General features: G+C 35.3%; 1 protein-coding gene across 1 annotated transcript in view; it reads right to left on the bottom strand.

The window, feature by feature from the left end:
* Nucleotides 1-3,096: 3,096 nt before the first annotated feature.
* Nucleotides 3,097-20,469, bottom strand: part of PCDH15 (protocadherin related 15) — a 1,036,870-nt gene continuing 1,019,497 nt past the window's right edge. The window contains exons 32-33 of the mRNA XM_070780422.1: nt 5,591-5,699; nt 3,097-4,026 (exon numbers count right to left, since the gene is read on the bottom strand). Coding sequence (XP_070636523.1) covers nt 3,172-4,026; nt 5,591-5,699 — 964 coding nt within the window. The 3' untranslated portion in view covers nt 3,097-3,171. The remainder of the gene's footprint in view (nt 4,027-5,590; nt 5,700-20,469) is intronic.

Raw genomic sequence — 20,469 nt, 5'->3', positions numbered from 1 at the left:
TTTGTTTTCATTTATGTTAATAGTGAAACACTGTGCTTTGTTCAATGGTGAAAAATCAAGACTGTGTTCTTTGATTAAAAAAAAAGGACCCAGGTGGTCATTTTCTGGTCTGTAATTTAGGCACATAAGTATGTGCATTAAAATATTTAAAAAATAAACTGGAGCTGGGAAAAGTGAAATATTATAATACATTTGAAGCTATGGATTTATAGCTTTTATTGACATTTCACATATTATATAAATTCATGACCCTACCAAATTCCTTTACACTGAATTGATAAGACATTCATGTTCAGTAACATTAAGGCAAGACTTCTCTGTTCTTACTACATCTTCCAAACTGAAATTGTGGTTCTAAATGTATTATTGCCTGTTTGACCCTTTCTAACCTCGAGGAATTTTGCTCTGATGCTCCAAATAATTATTTAATCTCAAAGGCCTATACTAACTTGCTTATTATGTTTGGTATGGCTAGATGGTTTATAGAGTGTGTGTGTGCTAACCATGAAAAATTATAAATGCTATTTATAAGAAAGATATGACTTCAGGTGTTATTTAAAAGGTCAACATACACATATGTAAAAATTTGAAAACCTTTCCATTGAACAATAAGGAAAATAGGTTCATGATTCTATATAATTTATAGACGATTCCCGTTAAATATCACTTTGTAATTCAATCTTTCATTTAAAAAGTCAGGATGATATAGACAGCAACTATATAAACCTGTTACCTGTAAAATCCTCTAATATAAATTTTTCCCATTTCTTATGAAAAGTACAATTCCATGTACCAAAACAAGTTCCATGAAGCTAGAGATGAAAAATGATCTATGTTAATCAACAAAATATAAATGATTATTTAGTAAATTATTTATTGTTTATTAAAATGAGAAAAAAAAAAGACCCAACAAAACAGCAAAATGTTTAAATAATGTTATACAGTGAATTGAGAATCTATCCAAAAGGATTTTTCTGGGAAGAATAATTAATTGATACAAATGTGAGTGCAAATCTGTCTCTTTTTAAGCTTTAAAGCCTATTGTTCAAAGTTTTAGCTTGTGTGCATGATATAAACCCCATACGTTGTTTTGTCAGTGACAATAAAAAGTGCAGTTTATTAAAAACTGAAGTAAAAATTAAAATAACTTTTTAAAAAATCAGTCACAGTTTTGTCATTGGTATATGGAGATTGTTCCAGGGACCCATCCAAAGCTCCTCTTCATCTGACTGCGTGTGGTCACTATGGAATTCCAGAGCCTCCTTGATGTTCTTACTGTCAACCATGGACTCCTGTTCAACTGTGCTTTTTAGCCTGTTCCCCAAAGACTTCACTGCCGTACTGTCAGTCCCCATGTGGCAAGGAGCAAATGTCACCAGAGTTGGCCTTGTGTTCATTTTCTCAGTAGAAAACGGCCCCTTGGATAATGTGTTCAGGGGGACGTTCTCCTCATGTGTCACTGCCAACTTGTCTAGTTTCTTAAAGTGTCTCCCCAGTCGAACAGGGGAAGTAACTTTTAAATTATCAGTGAGACAGGCTCGGCGGGTTCTCACCACAGAACCGTTCTGTGCGATGTATATATTGCCATTGACATTACTGTGGATATTAGGATTCTGAAGACGTATTCTCTGACATTCAGGAGCACTCTCTTCTCCAGTTGAGCTAGTTTCATACTCTCGATCAACAACTAACTTGATCATCCTTTTTCTTGCCCACTGTCAAAATTAAAAACAAAAAACATGAATCATTATCAAAGGAATTAAAAGGGTAAAGATTACAATGCCTGAGAAATTCACAACCTTCGACAGAAAGGTATCAAAAGTAATAACTCAAGAGGTAAAGGGAAAAATCTTATAATCAATTACTTTTCCACAAATTCTTCATTGGTTTGAGAGCTTAATAATTTCTGAAGAAAATTGCTAGATTAGAAAGTAGACATTTCAGGAAGTACTTTTATTTTTTTAAGTAAAATTACTGATCTATCATAAAAAAGTGTATATTGGTTATATTTAAGTATCTGATCCATTGTTTTACAGTTGCTATACTTTTCCAGAATGTTAAGTTGAAAGGAATACCCCTCTTTATTAGTATATTCTGTTCATATTCATACTTGCATTCCTAATATTTGAAATATATTTTTAAACTTACAATATTCTAATTCCTAATTAATCCTCCATTACTAGTCAAGCATTTTGTATAACTTAATGCATTTAATCACTTGCATCTTGGTTTTCTGGTTCATCCCATTTAAATATATGTTAAAATATCTTCCCATCCTGTACAATTTATCTTGTAATACACAAAATAGAAAATTAATGATCATAAATTTGCCTTTAGTAAGCAGCTGGAACACAATGGAAATTTTCACAATTTTTATTTTAACAATCCACATTAGAAATGACAAGGTGCAAAGGTTAAAAAGTACTTGGTTATTCTTGAAATAGTATTACACTTTGGGGATATGTGAACTACCAACATGTTGCACTGAGTAAGCCATAATTTTGGATTTCCAGATTTATATTTCAAAATTGTTATGTTATCTACTCAGAAAAAATGTATAACTTAAAATTCATTTTTTTCCAAATCCACTTTAATTCCTATCTACAAGAGAAAGGAAATAGTAATAACTTTTAGTTTTTATTTTATTTAAAATCTAATATTTGAAAATGTGAGCTACAAACCTAATTGAACATGTTTATGATGTTTTTGATAATATGTTTGCCAGTTGAAATGTACATACATGAAACAGTAGACTTGCAGAGATCTCATTTGTTGTAGCTTGTCCTAAGGATTTATGTTACAAAGATGGTATAAAGACCACTGCATATATTCATAAATTCATTCCAAATAGCCAGAGCATCACTGGCAATACATAATTCCACATTGCATTAACAGAAATCACATTATGAAATATTAAATACTGAGTAACTGATTGTATGTCTTTTGAATTACTAATATAGGAAAGATCAAGCAGATTTACCCTAATATATTCTAATATACAAATCTATTTGGATAGCATATATATCTGCTTCTCTGGTGTGCTTCTAATCTTAAGTCAGATAAAAATTATAATAAATTTCCTCCCTTCAAATGTCATTTCAGAGAACACACAGAAAGCACTGCACACAAGAGCACTCATCACTGCAAAACTTTCACCTACTGTGATCTCGTTTACAGTGCTGTGTTGTAACCATCTGAGTTTGCTCCTGGAGACTTCTTGCTTGCATACTTGCTTGGGTCATACTCTGGCACCTGAAAGCCCCAAGGACCTCCAGACTGACTTTCGCTACTGCTGCTAATACTACTTGATTCTGACTCTTCCTCACTTTCAACACCTCCTTCCACTGAAGCTGATTCTGCACTGCCCTCCTCAGTGACATCTCGAGATCCGAGGTCTGTTGGTTCTTCCACAGGGGCCAGCTCACTTTTCTGTTCTTCTGCTGGGGATTCCTCCTCTTCTTCCACCTTCAGTTCTTCTGGCTCTTCAGCTGGCTCCTTTTTTCTACCTTTGACTTCCTTGACCTCTTCAACAACAGGCCTTCTTCTTGCAACAAAAATATTTTTCCTTGCCTTTTCCCCTTCTGACTCTGTGGATTCTGACTCTTCTGATTCAGGGGTAGAACTTTCTTCCTCCTCAGAGGGTGTCTCTGACTCAGACTCCTCTTCCGTAGTCTCAGACTCACTGAACTCGGATTCCTCTTCACTGTACTCAGTATAGTCACTTGAGGATTCCTCCTCTGATTCTACCGTGCTTTCTGTAGCTTCATCTTGGTCCAGAGTTAGTTTCAAATAATCTTTATCTTCTTCCTCAAGGCGTCGCTGCCACTCTTCCTCCTCAAGGTCTATGATGCCTCTTTTATCAGCTAGTCCTCTAACTTTCTTAAAAATCATTGGGAATATCCTGGCTCTCTTCCACGTTGTGTATGTTGGTTCAGCTGGGGGTGGCTTTTCAATAGTGACTACTACTTCTTCCTCCTCACTAGGCTCTCTAATTTCAACTTTTGGTTTGACTTTCTTTGCCTTTTCCTGAAAATCATGAAAATGCAATTGAAGTGTCAGCTGGGGAAAGATTATGCTATGACCTTGTCCCACGTAAGTTAAGAAGGAGTGAATCTACAGGGTGATAGCTTCATGCAAATTATAAAACTGTTTTTAGAGAACAATCATATCATTCCCTACTGTTTACCCCACTGCATATAGACAGAAGATGGTCAAGGAAATAACCACTATAGCTTATACCTTATAATACCAAAATTTAAGGTTTTCTCACTTTTTCTTATTCAAAATTTTTTCTCACCTTAGATCAAAAGAGAAAGAAATAAATTAATCATTTCCTCTTCTCTCTCCCATTCTTGCTGTTGCTGCTGCTGCTAAGTCGCTTCAGTCGTGTCCGACTCTGTGCGACCCCATAGATGGCAGCCCACCAGGCTCCCCCGTCCCTGGGATTCTCCAGGCAAGAACACTGGAGTGGGTTGCCATTTCCTCCTCCAATGCATGAAAGTGAAAAGTGAAAGTGAAGTCGCTCAGTCATGTCCAACTCCTAGCGACCCCATGGACTGCAGCCTACCATCCTTAGACTTTGGTTAAATAGTGTTATGCATTTGCTTTAACAAAATTTTAACCCATCTGGAAATTATGATAGCTTATCTGAATAGCTAATGAAATATTTGACTATTTTTAAAGTGTTGACCAGGGTAAAACTACAGTGACATTAATTTTTTTTTGTTTTAAATATCTGAATCAGTATTCCAAGTGAGGGCTTCCCAGGTCACAGTAGTGGTAAAGAATCTGCCTGCCAATGCAGGAGACACAAGAGACTCTGGTTTGATCCCTGGGTTGGGAAGATCTCTTGGAGTAGGAAATAGTAACCTGTTTCAGTAGTCTTGCCTGGAAAATTTCATGGACAGAGGGGTTTAGCAGGCTACAGTGCATGGGACTGCAAAGAGTCAGACATGACTGAGTGAGCACAGCACATTCCAAGTGAATATTTCAGGCAAAGTATAAGGATTTGATATAAATGAATTTGTGGTAATTTAGACTTAAATGACACAATTCCATTAAGAATACTGGTGATGTTTTATTTTTCTCTTATAATTAAAAGATGGAGATTGTACTTTTTAATGATTTTTAGGTTTGCTAGACAATGTGGGAGCATTTTATTTTGCAAAATATGTTTTAACCTATTTGATTATAATATTACCATTATTTAATAGCATTTAGAATTTTTTATTTTTGTTTTATTTCAAATTAATATTTTATATAAATAAATTAAATTTATATATAAATTAATGTCTTTCTATAGACAAGACAATGGAATGGCTAGTGTTATTAAATTTCTATGGAAAACAGGTACTAAATGAATAGGATTTTTGATATTTGAAATGTTTTGTAGGCTGCTATTCAAATAGGGCTAAAAATATTCTTTTTGGAATGTTAAAGTGAAGTCACTCAATCTTGTCCGACTCTTTGTGACCCCATGAACTATTGCCTGCCAGGCTCCTCAGTCCATGGGATTGTCCAGGCAAGAATACTGGAGTGGGTTGCTATTTCCTTGGAATGTTAACATTACATAAAATATTATAGTAGTTACCTCTTCCTCCTCATATTCCTCTTCAGCCTCACCAACCACCTCACCATATTCCTCTTGTCCAGCTGGTGGTAACAGACGACGACGACTTCCATATTGAGGCATTTCATACCTGTAACAGAAACTTACAACTTTAAACATTTCTTCATGTGATCTGTATAACTACGATTGATCTCTGTTTCCTTCTTTTTCTTCACCATTCAATCACCAGATATTTTTACAGCACCTATTGGCTTCTGGTACACTAGTTATAAAACCATAGGGAAAGAACTACAACCTGATGACCAGTGACTTTTGCCATAAGGTACCCTGGAATAACAAGAAAAGGAAATTAATCTTAAAATTTCAGTTTGAAGTTTTAGGAGAGATAAGAGTGAAGAGAAAGGAATATTTTTCCTTGACTGACTGAACAATTTAAGGCACCAAACAGATTCTTTCTGAAAGATAGCTTATTCAGAACATAAATTCTAAGTTTAAATTTCTGCTTCAAATATGATATGGGATTATATTTATTTTGCTCTACTGTAGAAAACAGTTAACTTATGTCTGTAGAAATGACTTTTGAAATGCTCATTTCTGGATTCTAAACTGTGTTTTCTTATGAATTTCTTTTGGGCAAATCTTGAGGCTGACTGGTTAGATAAAATGTTAAATATCTCATATGAAAGAAATGGTGAATTCAGGAATTGAGCAAATATGTTTGACTTCTATTCCTCATTTAAATAATTTGAACAATTTTATTGCATTTTTCAAATTGTAGTCAATATCAATATAAACATCAAAACAGAATTCAATATAGAAAAAATGGTTAAGCTTGATTGAAGCTAAAACTAGACACATAACTCATTTTCAAACATGAAATGGATGAAATGACACTCATAAAAATGCTAATAATAATAATCCCTTAATAACATGCTATTATTCATAAAAATATTAAGATACTGGATAAAAAATCTGAAGATGTACCCATGCTCATAACTGTAATAATCTTGTCCATATTCCTGGCCAGGATCAATTCCAGACTCCATGGATAACTCCTATTATTCAAAGAGAGAAATCACATTTGAAAATAAATTATCACATTTCAGCTCAAAGTTTGTTTTCCCAACCTAGTGCTCGATGACTCTCAAAATGCTGCTGCCAAAATAATTTTAGTTACAAATGTTAGTTAAACATACTAAAGCACACACACACACACACACATATATATATAGTCTGTAGCTATTTTACACAAAATTAATTTATGTTATTAGAACTTGGGAGGGGGAAAGTAAAGTTTTTTGAATGGTAAATCAGTCAAAGATTACAGATAAGCATATATATATCATTTGTTTTTAGGTACTTTTTAAAACTATCAATAGACAGTTAATAGTTCAACCTATTTAACATATTATTAGTAGACTTTAGTGATGAAGAAAATTATAACATTATCTGTTTCATCACTGTTTCATCACCCTAGTAACATTTCTCTATTATCAAGAGCTCTTTGCTTCATCAAAACCTATTCTTAAGAAAGGATTTGAAAATAATCATTTATATATTAATAAAAATGTGCTAATATGTGACATATCTTCAAGGATGCTAATTATGAATTTAATTATTTTTCCTAAAAAAAGAAAGAAAAGAAAGAAATTTGTCAGACCACAGGCCCTTTCAAGGTTTCCAATTCTAAATTCCAGACTCTACTGATTTTTGTCATTCAACACTTAATGGGAAGATATTTTTCCTAAGTCATACATATAAAATTAGCTTTAAATAACTACTAAATTCAGTTTCACTAAATATCTCTTTTTATTTCTATTTTAACATTTAAATAAGTTGAACTGTCAAGGTTTTACCAAATTAATTGTCAATGAAATAAGAAAAGGAAACAAGAGTTTAGGTATCCACAGGAAAACCAGTGGAATATTATTTCTAATATCATATACTATTTATAAGAACTAATTTTGTTGATCCAGGTATAATATGTCAGGAAAACAAGTCCTCTGGGGATACTAATGTATCACTTAAAAAGTATGGATATTCACAGCCTGTATGATGGAAAGGGAGCTAGCCCTAATTTGTGCTTTGTTTGGCAAACATCATTTTTAAAATGTGATTAGTTACTCAATTTCTAATCAGAAAATGCTGTTAAAAATCTGGATTTCTGATTTCTTTCAGAAAATATAAAGATAGCAACTCTGGGCTCATATTTTTATATGTCATGAATTTAGTTGGTGGTATTTTTCCCTTCAGCAATCATGTTCTTTCCTGGTTACTGCTGTGTTCTCAACCAGAGTATTTTACAACCACACTCACAGTCGCAATAGGGTGCCCCATTACTCTCTTTTTACATTGAATAAACTCTATTTACTTACATTACCTCCCTAGATTTTTATGAGCTTGCAACCCCTCTACTAAATGTACTATCTGTTGACTTTGCAGTTACAAATAGTTTGTGAATTCATTGCAAAGGAATCCAGTTTTGATGTTAAAATGGATTCAGTTTACTCATAAGACAAGTTAAAAGTAATATGTGTGTGTGTGTTTGTGTAGATCAGCAATACCATGCTGGATAAGGGACTTGGCACAACTAGAACTCTCATATTCTGGAGAGATTATGAATTAGCAAAACCGTTTGGGAAAGGTTTGGGAATAATACTGAAGTAAAAATATACATTTCTCTTTTCACACAAATTCAATTTAACTTAGTCTATGTGCCCAATATAAATATGTAAAATTGTGCACCAAAGTACATCTTTTATAACAGCCCCAAGCTGGAACTGATACCAAAGGCCATGAGATAAACACACGGCTACATCACACAATAGAGATGAATCTCCCTGACAGAATGATGAGCAAAAGAAGTCAGGTACAAAATGAAACATATGATTCTATATTATCCTATTTCTATAAACTTCAAAAACAGACAAACCTACCTGGTTATTACCAGTTAGGTGAAAATTTTTTTGTTAGCAATAATCACACTTTGGATAAACCGCATTTGGCTACAATATTGCTTCTGACAAACGGCTATTTTTAGAAAAGGAACTCCTTCCATTTGTGATGACAACATGAAATGGATCTTGAGGGCATTATACTCAGTGAAACAAGTCAGGCATACGAAACTATACAGTATTACTTATATTTGGAATCTAAAAACAATAGAAAACAAATTAAAAACTGAATTCACAGAAACAGTAGAAAAATGATTACTGAGTAGAGAAAATGATGAAAGGTTTGTGAAAGTGCACAAACTTTCAGCTCTAAGGTGTATAAGGTCAAGCATCAAATGTAAAACATGGTGACTAGAGTTATAATCCTATACTGTACGATTGACATTTGCTCAGGGGGTACAACTTAAATGATCTCACAAAAAAATAATGAGTAAAAATATAAGATAAATATGTGAGGACAGATACGTTAGACCTTTCACAGTGTATGCATGCATGTGTGCGTGCTCAGTCATGTCCTCTCTTTGAGACCCCATGGACTATAGCCTGTCAGGCTCTTCTGTCCATTGGATTTTTCAGGCAAGAATACTGGAGTGGGTTACCATTTCCTCCTTCAGGGGATCTTCCCAACCCAGGGATCCAACATGCATCTCTTGCAACTCTTGCATTGGCAAGCGGATTGTCTACCACTGAGCCACCTGGGAAGCCCTTTCACAGTGTATACATATATCAAAACACCAGAATGTACACTTGAAATATTTTACAATGTAATTTGTCACTTATACCTTGATAAAGCCAAAATTAACTATACGTATTGAATCCTCCTGCCAATGCAGCAGGTGTGGGTTTGGTTTCTGGGTTGGAAAGATCCCCTGGAGAAGAAATGACATCCAATTCTAGTATTCTTGCCTGGGAAATCCTATGGACAAAGGAGCCTGGAGGGCTATAGTTCATGGGGTCACAAAGAGTTAGGCACAACTTAATGACTAAACAACAAAAACAGTTAAACATTTATCTTGGAAACAAAAGCTAGGTGAGTGTGAGTGAAAGGAGAAACAATATCTAAGTGTTAATGTGGAGGAATTCTGGAGAGCTAGTAAGGCATGAGACCTCTGTAAAAATTCATTTCACGGCACAATATAATTTTATGTCTGTATTTTTATTTCAAGAAATGTTTATTACAGGAAAAAGGTTTGAAATGAAGTCAATTCAGACCAATAAGAAACTGGGACAAAGTTAAAATCTAAATTTGACTTATTAAAATTAAATACTTAAAACAAAATAAAAAACTTTTTCATACTGATAGGCTTAGACTTTTGAGGCATTCAAAATCCAATGTAATTATACTAATTTAGATGAAGCCAAAAGGTCTCAGAAGTAATACTTAACGTCTTGGCCAATGCACATTTAATCTAATGCATGGGAAGACTGAGCAAAGACTGCCAAATGCTTCTGAGGTTGAGATCTAAATGTCCATAAATGGAAGAATGTATTGATATGAAAAAAATGTGGTACATATATATAAGGGAGTATTAGTCAGGCTTTAACAACAACAACAAAAAAGGAAGTCTTGTCATTTGCTACCTCATTGATGAAATAAGCCAGTCACAGAAGGACACATCCTACATGATCCCACTTACACAAGGTATCTAAAATAGTCAGTCTTATAGAAACAGAAAGGAAAATTATGATGCCAAGGGATGGTGAAAGTGTTAGTGGCTCAGTCGTGTCCTACTCTTTGCAACCCCATGGACTGTAGCCTGCCAGGCTCCTCTGTCCTAGGAATTCTCAAGGCAAGAATACTGGAGTGGGTTGCCATTTGCCTTCTCCAGGGGATCTTCCCAACTCAGGGATCGAATCCGAGTCTCTGGCATTGCAGGCAGATTCTTTACCATCTGAGTCACCAGGGAAGCCCCAGGCAGGAGATGGGGATGGGAGCAAATGTGAACTTGCTATTTAGCAGATATTGTTTCAATTAAGCACAATGAAAAAGTTTAGAGATTGCTATACAGCATTGAACTTACAGTTGGCAATACTGTATTGTGCACTTAAAAGAGGAAAGATTTCAAAGTACGTGATCTTATGGCAATTAAAAACAATAAAAGTTTTTAAAGTTAAATTTTAATAGCTTTTAGCAATAATGAAAAATATTTATGGAAATATATGCTACTGAAGGGGGTTCCCAGTGGTAAAAGTGGTAAAAGAACCTGCCTGCGAATGCAGGAGTGGCAGGAAGGTATAGGGAAGACCCCTTGGGGAAAGAAATTACAACTTCTGTATTCTTGCCTCGCTAATCTATGTACAGAGGATCCTGGCTACAGTATATGAGGTCACAAAGAGTTGGCCATGACAGAAGCAACTGAGCACAATGTGACTGAGTGGATTTTAAATTTTAAAAGAATCAATTTTCTTTACAGACACGTACTTCTCTTTTTTCTTGACTGGTAAATAAAACTCAGGTCTTGTTAGCTAAATATATATATCTGGCATCAAATGACTTAAAAAAAGTAACAGAAGGATGGAAGCAACTGGGGAGGAACCCACATACTCAATCATCAATTTAATCAATCTCTATAGGGAGAGATGAGAGCTGGTGGAAGTGAATGCTCTGAAAGGTCCCTCCTGGATACTTATATCACCTATTAAAGCATCATCTCTTCAGAAAAAGAGAAAATGGAGGAAGAACTCCACCATTAAGCCTGCCAGTCTCCTCTGTTCAAGGGATTTCTCCAGGCAAGAATATTAGACTGGAATGTCATGCCCTCCTCAAGAGGATCTTCCCAACCTAGGGATTGAACCCAGGTCTCCCACACAACAGGCAGATTCTTTACCAACTAAGCCACCAGGGAAGCCCTAAGATCCTGAGTCAGACTGAAAAGAAAAGTGGAATGTTGGTCTTTTTTGCTGTTCCATACAGTCCTTGTTGCCATTCCCATAGCAGGTGAATTATGCCAAGTATCTTACTAAAAGGTGCTTTTATGGGAAGATAAACTGCTTAATGTTATTTTTAAAATTCATTTTTGCTGACCACACAGAGAAGGCATATAATCAATCTAGTATCTTATTGACCAAATTGTAAGTGTAATGATGCATGAAAGTGAGAGTGAGAGTCACTCAGTTGTGTCTGACTCTTTGAGACCCCATGGATATATAGTCCACGGAATTCTCCAGGCCAGAATACTGGAGCAGGTAGCCTTTCCCTTCTCCAAGGGATCTTCCCAATGCAGGGATCAAACCCAGGTCTCCCACATTGCAGGCGGATTCTTAACCAGCTGAGCCACCAGGGGAGCCTGCGCAGGCACAGGAGGGCCAAGAGAAGCTACTCCATGTTCAAGGTAAGGAGGGGCGGCTGCACTTTGCTGGAGCAGACGTGAAGAGATACCCCACTTCCAGGGTAAGAGAAACCCAAGTAAGATGGTAGGTGTTGCGAGAGAGCATCAGAGGGCAGAATATTGAAACCATAATCACAGAAAACTAGCCAATCTGGTCACATGGACCACAGCCTTGTCTAACTCAGTGAAACTAAGCCATGCCATGTGGGGCCACCCAAGACGAGTGGGTCATGGTGGAGAAGTCTGACAGAATGTGGTCCACTGGAGAAAGGAATGGAAAACCACTTCAGTATTCTTGCCTTGAGAACCCCAGGTACAGTATGAAAGGCAAAATGACAGGATAGTGAAAGAGGAACTCCCCGGGTCAGTAGGTGTTCAATATGCTACTGGAGATCAGTGGAGAAATAACTCCAGAAAGAATGAAGGGATGGAGCCAAAGCAAAAACAATACCCAGCTGTGGATGTGACTGGTGATACAAGCAAGGTCCAATGCTGTAAAGAGCAATATTGCATAGGAACCTGGAATGTCAGGTCCATGAATCAAGGCAAATTGGAAGTGGTCAAAAAGGAGACGGCAAGAGTGAACAGGAACATTCTAGGAATCAGCTAACTAAAATGGACTGGAATGAGTGAATTTAACTCAGATGGCCATTATATCTACTACTGTGGGCAGGAATTCCTTAGAAGAAATGGAGTAGCTATCATGGTCAACAAAAGAGTCTGAAATGCAGTACTTGGATGCAATCTCAAAAACGACAGAATGATCTCTGCTCATTTCCAAGGCAAATCATTCAATATCATGGTAATCTAAGCCTGTGGCCCAATCAGCAATGCTGAAGAAGCTGAAGTTGAATGGTTCTATGAAGACCTACAAGACCTTTTAGTACTAACACCCCAAAAAGGTGTCCTTTTCATTATAAGGGACTGGAATGCAAAAGTAGGAAGTCAAGAAACACCTGGAATAACAGGCAAATTTGGCCTTGGAGTACGGAATAAAGCAAGGCAAAGACTAATAGAGAGATACACACACTTTGCCAAGAGAACGCACTGGTTATAGCAAACACTGTCTTCCAACAACACAAGAGAAAACTCTGTACATGGACATCACCAGATGGTCAATACTGAAATCAGATTAATTATATTCTTTGCAGCCAAAGATGGAGAAGCTCTATACAGTCAGCAAAAACAAGACCGGGAGCTGACTGTGGCTCAGATCATAAACTCCTTATTGCCAAATTCAGACTTAAATTGAAGAAAGTAGGGAAAACCACTAGACCATTCAGGTATGACCTAAATCAAATCCCTTACAGTGGAAATGAGAAATAGATTTAAGGTCCTAGATCTGATAGACAGAGTGCCTGATGAACTATGGACGGAGGTTCATGACATTGTACAGGAGACAGGGATCAAGACCTTCCCCATGGAAAAGAAATGCAAAAAAAAGCCAAATGGCTGTCTGAGGAGGCCTTATAAATAGCTGTGAAAAGCAAAGGAGAAAAGAAAAGATATAAGCATCTGAATGCATAGTTCCAAAGAATAGCAAGGAGGGATAAGAAAACCTTTCTCAGCAATCATTGCAAAGAAATAAGAGGAAAACAACAGAATGGGAAAGACTAGAGATCTCTTCAAGAAAATTAGAAAAACCAAGGGAAACTTCATGCAAAGATGGGCTCAATAAAGGACAGAAATGGTATGGACCTAACAGAAGCAGAAGATATTAATTGATATCTAATTGATATCTACAGGACATTTCACCCCAAAACAATGAATTTCACATTTTTCTCAAGTGAACATGAACCTTTTCCAGGATAGATCACATCCTAGGCCATAAATCTAGCTTTGGTAAATTCAAAAAAAAATTGAAATCATTCCAAGCATCTTTTCTGACCACAATGCATTATGATTAGATGTCAATTACAGGAGAAAAAGTATTAAAAAATCCAATATATGGAGGCTGAACAACATGCTGCTGAATAACCAACAAATCACAGAAGAAATAAAAAATGAAATCAAAATATGCATAGAAACAAATGAAAATGAAAACACAACAACCCAAAACCTGTGGAACACTGTAAAAGCAGTGCTAAGAAGAAGGTTCATAGCAATACAGGCATACATCAAGAAACAAGAAAAAAGTCAAATAAATAACCTACCTCTACACCTAAAGCAACTAGAAAAGGAAGAAATAAAGAACCCCAGGGTTAGTAGAAGGAAAGAAATCTTAAAAATTAGGGCAGAAATAAATGCAAAAGAAATAAAAGAGACCATAGCAAAAATCAATAAAGCCAAAAGCTGGTTCTTTGAGAGGATAAATAAAATTGACAAACCATTAGCCAGACTCATCAAGAAACAAAGGGAGAAAAATCAAATCAATAAAATTAGAAATGAAAATGGAGAGATCACAACAGACAACACAGAAATACAAAGAACCATAAGAGACTACTATCAGCAATTATATGCCAATAAAATGGACAACTTGGAAGAAATGGGTAAATTCTTAGAAAAGTACAACTTTCCAAAACTGAGCCAGGAAGAAATAAAAAATCTTAACAGACTCATCACAAGCATGGAAATTGAAACTGTAATCATAAATCTTCCAGTAAACAAAAGCCCAGGTCCAGATGGCTTCACAGCTAAATTCTACCAAAAATTTAGTGAAGAGCTAACACCTATCCTACTCAAACTCTTCCAGAAAATTGCAGAGGAAGGTAAACTTCCAAACTCATTCTATGAGGCCACCATCACACTAATACCAAAACCTGGCAAAGATGCTACAAAAATAGAAAACTACAGGCCAATATCACTGATGAACATAGATGCAAAAATCCTTAACAAAATTCTAGCAAAGAGAATCCAACTACACATTAAAAAGATCATACACCATGACCAAGTGGGCTTTATCCCAGGGATGCAAGGATTCTTCAATATCTGCAAATCAATCAATGTAATACACCACAGTAACAAATTGAAAAATAAAAGCCATATGATTATCTAAATAGATGCAGAGAAAGCCTTTGATAAAATTCAACATCCATTTATGATAAAAACTCTCCAGAAAGCAGGAATAGAAGGAACATACCTCAACATAATAAAAGCTATATATGACAAACCCACAGCAAACATTATCCTCAATGGTGAAAAATTGAAAGCATTTCCCCTAAAGTCAGGAACAAGACAAGGGTGCCCACTCTCACCAGTACTATTCAACATAGTTTTGGAAGTTTTGGCCACAGCAATCAGAGCAGAAAAAGAAGTAAAAGGAATCCACATTGGAAAAGAAGAAGTAAAACTCTCACTGTTTGCAGATGACATGATCCTCTACATAGAAAACCCTAAAGAGTCCACCAGAAAGTTACTAGAGCTAATCAATGAATATAGAAAAGTTGCAGGATATAAAATCAAAATACAGAAATCCCTTGCATTCCTATACACTAATAATGAGAAAATAGAAACACAAGGAAACAATTCCATTCACCATTGCAACAAAAAGAATAAAATACTTAGGAATATATCTACAAAAGGAACTAAAGACCTATATATATAAAACTATAAACACCGGTGAAAGAAATCAAAGAGGACACTAATAGATGGAGAAATATACCGTATTCATGGATCAGAAGAATCAATGAGTATACTACACAAAGCAATCTATAGATTCAATACAATCCCTATCAAACAACCAACAGTATTTTTCACAGAGCTAGAACAAACTCACAATTTGTATGGAAATACAAAAACCTCGAACAGTCAAAGCAATCTTGAGAAAGAAGAATGGAAATGGAGGAATAACCTGCCTGACTTCTGTCTCTACTACAAAGGCACAGTCATCAAGACAGTATGGTACTGGCAAAAAGACAGAAAAATAGATTAATGCAACAAAATAGAAAGCCCAGAGATAAATCCACACACCTATGGACACCTTATCTTTGACAACAGAAGCAAGAATATACAAAGAGAAAAGACAATCTCTTTAACAAGTGGTGCCGGAAAACTGGTCAACCGCTTGTAAAAGAATGAAACTAGAACACTTTCTAACACCATTCACAAACATAAACTCAAAATGTATTAAAGATCTAAACATAAGACCAGAAACTATAAAGGTCCTAGAGGAGAACATAGGCAAAACACTCTCCGACATAAATAATAGCAGGATCCTCTATGACCCACCACCTAGAATACTGGAAATAAAAGAAAAAATAAACAAATGGGACCTAATTAAAATTAAAAGCTCTGCACAACAAAGGACACTATAAGCAAGGTGAAAAGACAGCCTTCAGCATGGGAGAAAATAATAGCAAATGAAGTAACTGACCAAGAACTAATTGCAAAAATATACAAGCAACTCCTGTAGCTCAATTCCAGAAAAATAAACGACACAATCAAAAAATGGGCCAAAGAACTAAACAGACATTTCTCCAAAGAAGACATACAGATGGCTAACAAATACATGAAAAGATGCTCAACATCACTCATTATCAGAGAAATTCAAATCAAAACCACAATGAGGTACCATTTCATGCCAGTCAGAATGGCTGCTATCCAAAAGTCTACAAGCAATAAATGCTGGAGAGGGTGTGGAGAAAAGGGAATCCTCTTACACTGTTGGTGGGAATGCAAACTAGTACAGCCACTATGGAGAACAGTGTAGAGATTCCTTAAAAAACTGGAAATAGAACTGCCTTATGCAGCCATGAAATTAAAAGATGCTTACTCCTTGGAAGAAAAGTTATGACCAACCTAGATAGCATATTAAAAAGCAGAGACATTACTTTGCCAACAAAGGTCCATCTAGTCAAGGCTATGGTTTTTCCAGTGGTCATGTATGGATGTGAGAATTGGACTGTGAAGAAAGCTGAGCGCCGAAGAACGGATGCTTTTGAACTATGGTGTTGGAGAAGACTCTTGAGAGTCCCTTGGACTGCAAGGAGATCCGACCAGTCCATCCTGAAGGAGATCAGTCCTGGATGTTCATTGGAAGGACTGATGCCGAAGCTGAAACTCCAATACTTGGGCCACCTCATGCGAAGGTTGACTCATTGGAAAATACCCTGATGCTGGGGTACTGGGGGCAGGAGGAGAAGGGGATGACAGAGGATCAAATGGATGGATGGCATCACCGACTCGATGGACAGGAGTCTGAGTGAACTCCGAGAGTCGGTGATTGACAGGGAGGCCTAGTGTGCTGTGATTCATGGGGTAGCAAATAGTCGAACATGACTGAGCGACTGAACTCTAACGATGCAAAAAACAGAAACAAATTACTACCATTACTGAATTTCTTCCCACTATGCCCCAGTTGTTGAGTTAGAGGCTTATATATTTTATATTACTGCCAACATCCCATATAAGAGGAAATCAATGAGCATAAGGAGGATGTGTAGTTTGACTAACGCTTTATATACAGTAACTGGCATTTGGATTTCAACTCTGAGGTATCTGATTCAACAGTCTATGGAGAAGTATTCACATAAATTTTTAATTTATTATTTTTTTAATTGTATGGTATGTGGGATTTTAGTTCCTTGACCAATGATTTAACCCAAGTCCCCTGCATTGGAAGGTAGATTCTTAACCACTGGACTACCAGAGAAGTCCTTCTATGGAAATTTTTTGTAAAATTCCTAACATTTGAATATTTCTGCCACTGACCTCTCAATTTGGGGAGTGAATTCTATCCACAAAATGCCTGTCTTTAGCAAAGTTAAGATTCTATTGTTGAGAAGCAGCAATAAACAGAGTACTTTTTTTAAGTGGAGATTATAAAATTTTACATTTTCCAAAGGAAGAAGGTATTTAAAATTTGCATTACTTTATTTCTTTCAATTTAGGAAGTATATAAAGTAATAAATAAATAAAAATGACATGCATTTATTATATAACTCAAAATATATTTTCTCATTGCAGGAGAAAATTTCATAAGGTATTTTAAAATAGACTGCCCAAAGACAGTATTCTGAATCACATTTCAATGATTAAAGTCTGTTTATCACAACCAAGTTTCTACCTTTGTTATCTCAGCATGGATGTCACCATTATTTCTCAGATTTTCCCTGACCTAAATCTGATCTCAAGAACAGTTCTGATGAATCTAGACTCACTGACAAGCAGCAGATCAGGTTCATGACTTGTCTCATTTAATGCTTGTTTGCCTTTAATATAAACAAAGGTCTTATTTACCTGATTTCCAGAGAGTGAAGCTAAAAATTTGGAACTTCAGTCACCAGAAAGCAGAAGGGAGTTGAGTTGCTTGCTTATTTGCTTATTTGACCTCATTTAAAACCACCTTTTCTTTGCCTTATAAAATTATGTCATGCTGTAGCCACACACTCTTGCCCACATGTGAAATAGGCCTCAAAGTCACATTAAGTATGTTGAAGACTCAGTGAAGGTAGAAAAGAAAAAGAAAATTGATACCTCTGGTTTAAGAAGAGAAGGCCTCAGCAGTTGTTGTTGCTGCCAAAGGAAATTAGAATAGAAAAAGGTTTAGGAAATAATTCAGGTGGGAAAAGTAGATTATGATTGAAAAGAGAGAAAAAAAGGTCACAGCTTAAAACTGATTACCTTGGGATAAAATTTATTAGTCATGTGATAGCTATTAACAGCATTAAGTGATATTTTGACTATTTATTTTGGAACATAATTAATGTGCTTTAATTTCATCATTGTTTCAATTAACATCAAACTTAATAATCTTAATAAATAAAAATCTATAAATAATTTTTTGGGTTAAGCTACATAGCAAAAGAGTCATTTATGGTTCTGAAGAACTTTAAGTATTACACAATTCATTTTAACAAATTTAACCTTGTTTTAAATTGTCCCTCTTTTTCTCCCCAGTCACATTTATATACAATCAGGTTCATTAGGAAGAAGGGTAGGGCACACAAAAAAATGATATGGTTCTAATGAATTTATCATTATATTCAAGACATGCTCTCATTTTTACAAAACGTGGATTGTTTGAAGTCAAGATTTAAACATGTTTTGAGAAATTCTTCTGTGATTAAGGAAATTGTTCTTCCTTAGTTTTTGGAGACCACTTCTCACTGCCTCCTCACTTTACCCACATTTTTTAAAATACACTTTCTACTGATCTGTTTCATAATAATCTGTACTATAGATGAAAACATACACAGATTCAAATTTTGGCTTCTCAACTCTTGAAGGGAATGGTTATACAACATAAGTCATAAAGTAAGCATTGGGAATGTAGGAAGAGAGGTTCTAGGAAATAACCCTACCAGTGAGCCAACTGCTTAAAATGGCCAATAGAACAACTGTTTGACAGAAGCGATAGATATTCCACAGTACAGATGTTAGTGTGAGGGTACAGTTAAGGTATTCACTTAAAGGGGTAGGAGGTTGAAGTTAGAGATATTCTGATTCAATCTGTAAGCTGTTATAATTATCTCTGAAAATCATTTTTTTGTTAAATGCATTCATTTTGATTTCTAAATAATCTAGGACTTATGCATTCTAAACCATTAGCCAATCAGGGCATATGCTTATTTCATTCTCTTTACTGAAGAGCTATATGCTAACTCATACTAAATTTTTAGTAACTCATTGATAGTACCACTTACAGTGTAGTTCACCAAATACTATTGGTCAGAATATCCAGTATCTTCTCTGCAGACCAAGAGTCAAATTAACACAAAAAGCCATACAATAGTCTGACTTGTTTTTAACTCTAAAAGCTCAAAAGTTGTAAAAGTGAATATTGGACTGATTTTTTAAAAAGTTTCTAAATTAGAAACAGTGTTCTAGCTTAGATTTATAGCCTTAGAAAAAGGAATTTGGGGGGATGTCACAATATGGAGTGATAATAATTCTAGAAAATAGAAATTTATCTTTGAAAAGGTAAACAGTTTATCTGTGTTCACTTATTGGCTTAAAACCTAGAACAAAGAAGCAACAAACATATAAGAAAATAAATAGCAAAACATACTTATAAGTTTTTTTTAAATAAACAGAAATACCCTAGTCTTGAAAGAGTGTAAATCAGTCCTGCCTGTAACATAAATATTTTTCCAGTAACCTTGATATAACATAGCACCATAAAACCCTTACCTCTGATGTATAACCTCTCCTGCAAGGCAGAAATGAAGAAATCAGTATTAAACACCCTGGATTTACAGATAAAATAGAATTATAGATGAAGGTAATTTAAGAAAATCATAGAAAAATTGAGAAGGTGATTTTTTCTCAAAAATTGTCTCAGGAGAAATATATTTTATGGCAGTATCAAAACAGGAAGATCAAGATTTTATGCCTACATTATTAAACACAATTATCACTCCAGACTCTCATGCCATCTGAAAACTAAACAATACACAATCTGTATTGACTCTGTTATGATCAGTTAGATTAAAAATATTCTACATCATGTCTGTCCTAGACCAGTCTTGATATGTGTGATACTCATTTGGGGAAAAGATATGCTTGATACATGAAAAACATATTGGTACAGGACAAAAAATATTACCTCCATGGCTAGAACATATTCTTTCAAATGTTTGTAAGGTTTTTTGTTTTGTCAAATTTTCTAAAAATAATAAATGCAAAATAATGACTAGTCTTTAAATGCCAATTATGTTACTAGACATGACATGAAAAA

The sequence above is a fragment of the Bos indicus genome, chromosome 26 (genome assembly GCF_029378745.1).
Source record: "Bos indicus isolate NIAB-ARS_2022 breed Sahiwal x Tharparkar chromosome 26, NIAB-ARS_B.indTharparkar_mat_pri_1.0, whole genome shotgun sequence".
NCBI classification, from domain to species: Eukaryota; Metazoa; Chordata; class Mammalia; order Artiodactyla; family Bovidae; genus Bos; species Bos indicus.
The sequence above is the reverse complement of the archived record's forward strand: the minus strand, read 5'-3'. Positions and strand labels throughout refer to the sequence as shown.